Below are 6,671 nucleotides of genomic sequence, written 5' to 3'. Positions count from 1 at the left end.
TTACTGTCCTTTATTTGTGCATATCAAAAGGGCATGACTTTGCGTTGTTTGTGCTGGCAAGTGGTGAGCTAAGGTGGTGAATTTGTCAACCAAACAACTCCAAAGAATTTCAATTCCTATGTTTTTATTTGCCATCCAAACGACTAGGGCTGGCAAAAGCTGACCCGACCCGAAAACACGACCCGAACCTGACCCGAAAATAGCGGGTTTGGGTTGAGATTCTTGATCGAAAACTTAAATGGGTCGACACGAACCCGACCTGATAATTAAATGGGATAGGTTAAGGTTGAAATTTTCAACCCGAAAATGACCCACTTAACCCGAAATAAGTGAAATAGCCAAAAAAAAATGCTAAAGTAAACTAGCCCAAGCCCATATTTAAGTTCTAATAAAACATAAAACCCTAAATCCTATCACACTCTCAATCCTCTCCCAGCAGCCGTAAGAAGCCCTTTCTCTCTCCTATTTCAAGTTTCCTCTCAATTTTCTCTCTCTTCAATTGTGGAGATCCATAATTCCATATTGCAATTCAAGAGTAAGGCAGGCAGTTCCCAGACTTCCCACACATTAAATTATGGAAGAATGAGAGGTGGAGGCAGCGGCGACACTACTGACGATATTACAAGCTAGTAAATGTGATGAATCTGATGATAATTGTTTTTTTTTTTCATGTTTTTGTTATTTACCTTGTAATTTATTGATTTAGTATTTTGGTTTCAACTAAAGCAATGTGTCTATGAACTTTGATAATATCAAGGGGTTTGATAATAAAAGTTATTAGAAAAACAAATCAGGCTAGTTTCAGGTTGAATAATCTGATTAAAAATTTAAAACCCAAAAAAAAAAAAAGTCAGGTGAGATAAGGTCAATTTCGGGTTGACCCGAACCCGATAATATCAGGTTCAGGTTCGGGTTTTCAACCCGAAAAGTTAAATGGGTCAGGTTAGGGTTGGGGGGTAGTTGACCCAAAATCAACTGACCCGAACACGAACCCGACCCGACCTGATCCATTTGCCAGCCCTACAAACGACACCTTATACTCTGCGATTTATCAGGAATCAGGAAATGGCTTAGGAATACCGTATCCACTCTTTGCCGACTTAGGAAAAGCAACATTTTGTAACGTTCATGTTTTTATGGGCTCTGTGACAGACTTTTAGATCTAATTGGAGTGCTTTTAGTGTTCTGTGAACCTCAACATTAGGTCATCCATTATATATCTATCGTATTTGAGTTGATCTAGCTCTGCCTAATCGAGTTGGGGGCTGAGAGCGCAACCATCGTATGATTCCTCTCCACTCAACTAGCTTGGCGAGGCTAGGCCAACTTTCCACTTGAGTCTTTCCCAAATCGATTTTTATAGCTGGGTCGATCACTTGAGTCCCTTGAGTAGAGTTTCAGGATAAAATTAGTCGAATCGATTTAGCTGGGTCACTTGAGTCCCATAACTCCTATTGGCTATTGAGTAGAGTTTGAGAGTAAATTCAATTAAAACAGTTGAGAAGTAACTTTGACCATAAACATGTTTAAAATAATCAGTACGGTAATAGTTGGATTAATCCGTGTTTAATTTATCATTATCGTAACATTATAGACGATTGCGATTGATTGTCTAACTTGCGTGATTGCACGTAATCCACACGCTGCTGGCTCAGAATTGAATACAAAATTAGGCAAGACGCTGGCAATTGAGTCTAATGTTTGATTTGATTTTAAATACCCTTGATTCTTCAGCTTGCTGTCACAAAGAATGCAATTTCTAATACTTAAAAGAAATTAAAGATATACTTGTACGTGTTATTATATTAAAAAAAAAAAAACAGTTGTTTAGGGTTCCTCTGACGTAAACCTTGTAGGAAAGTTTTTAATCTTCTGGTTTTCTTAATAATACTTTGTAATCTGTATTTCGTACTCTCTCTGTCCCTTAATACAATGACTCTTTCTCTTTATTATGTGGGTAATAAATGCTCAAAAAAGGCATTGTATTAAGGGATGGAAGGAGTATTATCCACCAATCATAATCAAATTTTATATTCCCTCAAAAATTAAAACTAAATATGAACATGTCATCTTGACACGTATTTTAAAAAAGATACAAAGTACATAGATAAATATAAGTAGATATTATTTTTAATTTTAATTTTCTTTTTATTAATTCGTTATATATTGTGCCGACTGTTTCAGGAAAATGGATTAGAGTTGGTAGAATTACTTAAGGCAAAATTAATCAAAATAATGGGTATTAATGAATAATGAATATCATACAGTTGCACCAATATATTAATTGTTGGGTTTGGTCAACAGGACGGTAAAATATTGACATGTACATAAGTACATTCATTTCTAGGACAAATTATTCATTTATCAATAAAATCTTGCCAAGGCTAACGTAAGTTATACTCGTAATTGAATTAATAAATATGGAACTATTAATTAATCATCTTTATTACTCCCTAATCCCTATTAATCTATTATCAACCTAACAGCCTAACACAAAGTCACAAATCAAGACCTCATCTTATGCCATAGTTCCCCCTCACATATTTCCCTTTTTTTTTTCGTGGATATCAACTAACTGAATTGGTTAAAAAAATTTAGAACGGTATCCAAAATCTAGCCACATGGCCCACATAAAAGTTAAGATCATATCTCATCTACATGACTACATCTTGCATTGCAGATTTCAGTACAAAAAAATAAAAAAAAATCCTTTCATTCTCTCATCTATAGCTCTATACATATCTATTATTCTAGTAAAAAAATTGATTTATGAGTGATGATTATGGTGTAACTTGAGGCTTACAGAATACATGAAATATAATTCATGCATTATTTTGTCATATATTTCTAAATTAATTCAAATAAAAAGAGATATTAAATACTTATTTATAATCCTAACATCTAGTTATATTAAAAGCTAATTTGATTATTGCTTTCCAAAAAAAAAAAAAAAAAAAAAAACTACTTTGATTACGATAGGATTAAAAAAAAGCTATGTGTTATTATCATTATTAATTATTTTTTTTTTAATAGTATTATCATTATTATTAATTACTTTGCCATGAATACGATTGGAAATAATAAATTGAAAAAAAATTACTAGTATTACATACTACGAGTACTAATAAGTAATAACAAGAAGAAAATACTACGGAGTACTCCGTATATTACATTATTTACATACTAATAATAACATGCTAAGAAAAATTACTAGTATTACCTTCATTTAAAAAGAAAATCGTCTAGGATGCACCTCAACCCTCAACTTTTAATATCTAGAGTGTATGGAGGGATGCAGTCTTGTGGGGTGTGTTGTATGGCTAGGCCATATGTGAGGAAGGGGAATCCATCGTTGGGAAGGTCAAGTCTGCTAAGGGTTGTTAGGAGGTTTAGTGATGGGTTTGCTTGGAAGATCGGCAATGGGAGAGAAGTTAAGGCTATCAGTATGCCTTGGGTTGATGGTGAGATCCCATCTGTTAGGTCGAACCAAACCTTGGGTAAGGCTCTAGGTTGGAAGGTGGAAGATTTTATTGATCGGAACACAGGAACCTGGAATGCAGGGAAGGTTAGGAGTTGTTTCGATTGGGATAGTGCAAAAGCCATCTTGGCTATGGACCTCCCTCACAGCGGGGATGATGACTTCGTCTACTGGAAATACCACCCATCAGGGAGGTATACGGTTAAAACAGGATACTATTTTCTCTTGAAGAATGCGGGGCTGAGGCAGTCTTCTTTTTCAGACATGGATCAGAGGTTTGTAAAGCTGATTTGGAGATTAGACATTCAACCAAAATGGAAATTCTTCCTTTGGAGACTCTTTCATGATAGTATTGCGGTTAAAGCCAACCTAGCAAGGAGAGGGCTACAAGTTGATGAGACGTGTGATTTCTGTGACTCAGGGCCGGAGAATTGTCAACATCTCTTCCGGTTTTGTTCTCTGGCAAGGGAAGTTTGGGGGAATTCCCCTCTTCCTATTAGCCATGACACTACTGGTAAGAGGTGGATCCAGAGCCATATCCTGCTTTTTCATAGCGAGGATGGTAAGAATGGGACTCGTATTCCTTTGTTTATAGCAACCTTGTGGGGGCTCTGGAAGTCAAGGAATGCGAGATGTTTCAAGAATGCAAATGGGAATGCAAGGTTGGTTGCAGAATTCACTAGCCAAGCAATGCAAGACCATGAGGTCTTTACCCATAAGGATAACCATGACAGGGACAACATGGGGATAAGGAATGAGGACCCTACCATTCCCCTAGGGTTCAATCATGTGCAGTTGGGAAGTGACAAGACTGGTTATGATGATTTCATAGTGGAGGTGGATGGGTCCTGGGATAAAAAGACCTCAAAAGCAGGGGTTGGATGGGCAGTGGTAGGGAATAACTCGGCTAACTTGATGAATGAAGGAGGTCTTAGTGGAGCAGCTTCATCGGCACTACAATGTGAAGCATGGGCATGCCTGGAAGCAATGAAATGGACAAGAGCACAGGGGGGAAAATGGTATTCTTTTGCTTTCTGACTCCATTTCCCTACTTAATAACTTACAGGATAACATGTGTAAGGATGTTAAGATTACCTGGTTGGTTAGGGAGATTAAGGAAATAGGGGCAACATTCCGAAGATGTGCAATCTTAAAGGTCCCGAGAGAACAGGTGAAGAGGGCAGACGGCATAGCTAGGAAATGTCGCCTTACCTTGTCTAGCTTATATTAGTTTTTAGCTCCTTTGCTTTTGTCAAAAAAAAAAAAAAAAAAAAAAAGAAAATTCTTCCAAGCAAACTTCTTTTAGCTTCATTTTTATTGGTTTACAAAAATTCAATAAGCAAGCAAAAACCCACACTTTAAAGTTTTTTTTTTTTTTTTTTTTTTTTTTTTTTTTTTTTTTTTTTTATAAAAAGTCTCCAGCTTGAATAAAAATTAAATATCGATCCCAATCTTTTTGGATGTAATTGGTGAATAATATACAATTTTTTAAGTTGAAAAGTTAAATATAGAGCATAGTATCTACACTAGGGATGAAAAGATGGCAAATAAAAGAGAGTTGTTAACAAAGAAAAAAAAAAATTAATTTGAATGTAGTATTGTTGTGACACTTTGGTAAGCATCCGATTTCTTCAAAATTTGGCAAATATGGTGAGTAAAAAAGAGATATGTATTTAATTTGCACCTCTAAAATTAATGACATTTTATGACTAATGAAGTTGACAACTTGTATGTCACGAAATGCCAATAGCATTTTTGTGATCCCTTTGAAGAAGTCCTTGTAGCACCACTTTCTTCTTGTACAATTCTAAGTTTAAATTTTTGGTCGTCTTACCCGTGTTATCCAATTTTGTGTTTGTATTATTTTGTGTAATAGCAACATCTTTAGTTCCTCGAAAAAGTGGTATGCAATATAGCCAAGCTGACATGCATAAAATCGCACAAAATCGCCCCCAAATTGACATAATAACTAACATCGCTATCATGATTGCCATTCCGAGCAGTGAATCCTTGATAACTTTATTAGTAGACCAAGAACCTCCGACGACAACGCTTGTTGCCTTATGATCGGCCACATCTTCTCTATGACATGTGTCACAATTTGATTGAATCTTTGGATGATTTTGTATGTCTTTAGGGATGATTATTCCTTTGGAGGGCACCTTTGGCTGAATTAATTGATATATAAAAAAAATAAAATTTAATCAATCAACTAATTTATATCATTCATCAAGATTAAAAATATAACATTTTTCTTTTTTTTTTAGAAAAAAACCATTTTTCGTTTCTTTTACTCAAATTTAATTTCTTCATTTAAGTAGTTTCAAATTAAAATTTTGTTCACAAATCATAGACCATTTTTTTGGTATTGTCAACGATAATGAATATATTTTTCCGAACATCCTAATATAGTAATTCTGAACCAGGGATCTAGAGTATTATTATTACATACCTCTTGGACAAGGTTTGAGACATGGTGATCAATACGTTTGCGTTGTTGGTGAGCTTTTGTCGCTTCAAGTATTATATCATGGCTGGTTTTGAGAGTTGCTGCTTTAGCATCATCAAAGGAAAATCTTCTCTTCTCAATGGTTATGACTTTAAGCTTAGGCCATCTTAATAACTTGAACTTGAAGAACTTCTTTCGAGCGTCGATTTTCTTAGGCTTCTTCTTCTTTGAGGAAGAGGGTTTTGAAGAAATTCCAAAACAATTTAGAAAACAATTGGTTTTAGGTTTCTTTTGTTGAGTTGTTTTTTGGTTTGGTGCCATGGAAAAAAGATGAACAAGTTGATGGTTAACCCATAAATAAAAAAGGATCTTAGAGAAAAGGAGGGTTTTTGAAGGTGATGGGTTTGGTTGGACTTTGGCATTGCATGGAGGGGACTAAGCTTTAATTCAATTTGCCTAATATTTTAATTTCTTACAAAATTAAAAAAAAAAAATACTAAAAATTAAAAATTAAATCCTTAGTTTTGATTGTTCAAAGTGTTTTTGTTCAAACACGCTTAATGTTGATGATGACATCAATTAGCCTCAATTAGCTTCTTATTTACGGTAATCTTAGTTATAAAATAGTAACTCATGAGTAAGACGACTGACTGTATCATGTATATAGTAAGATAAGGATGCCTTTTAACAAAAGATGAAAAAACCGGCTTTTATGCATGAAAAATTGTTACCTATATGTAGGAT

The 6,671-nt window shown here is 34.8% G+C and overlaps 1 protein-coding gene across 1 annotated transcript; it reads right to left on the bottom strand.

Moving 5' to 3' along the window:
- Positions 1-4,900: 4,900 nt before the first annotated feature.
- On the bottom strand, positions 4,901-6,439 carry LOC145559340 (uncharacterized protein At5g23160-like). The gene is made up of 2 exons (XM_081620763.1): positions 5,931-6,439; positions 4,901-5,646 (listed from the first exon to the last, which is right to left on the bottom strand). Exons 1-2 carry the CDS (start codon positions 6,246-6,248, stop codon positions 5,212-5,214), a joined length of 753 nt encoding a protein of 250 aa, XP_081476889.1. The 5' UTR covers positions 6,249-6,439; the 3' UTR covers positions 4,901-5,211.
- Between the last annotated feature and the right edge of the window lie 232 nt (positions 6,440-6,671).

This window comes from Chenopodium album, chromosome 9 (genome assembly GCF_948465745.1).
Source record: "Chenopodium album chromosome 9, dcCheAlbu1.1, whole genome shotgun sequence".
Taxonomy (NCBI): domain Eukaryota; kingdom Viridiplantae; phylum Streptophyta; class Magnoliopsida; order Caryophyllales; family Amaranthaceae; genus Chenopodium; species Chenopodium album.
Note: the sequence above shows the minus strand (reverse complement) of the source record. Positions and strands in the feature narration are given on the sequence as shown.

Coding starts and splice junctions, on each gene's coding strand:
- LOC145559340 (XM_081620763.1), bottom strand. CDS start 6,248: ATGGCACCAAACCAAAAAACAACTCAACAAAAGAAACCTAAAACCAAT. Junction 5,647..5,930: donor TCTCAAACCTTGTCCAAGAG/GTATGTAATAAT, acceptor CAATTAATTCAG/CCAAAGGTGCCCTCCAAAGG.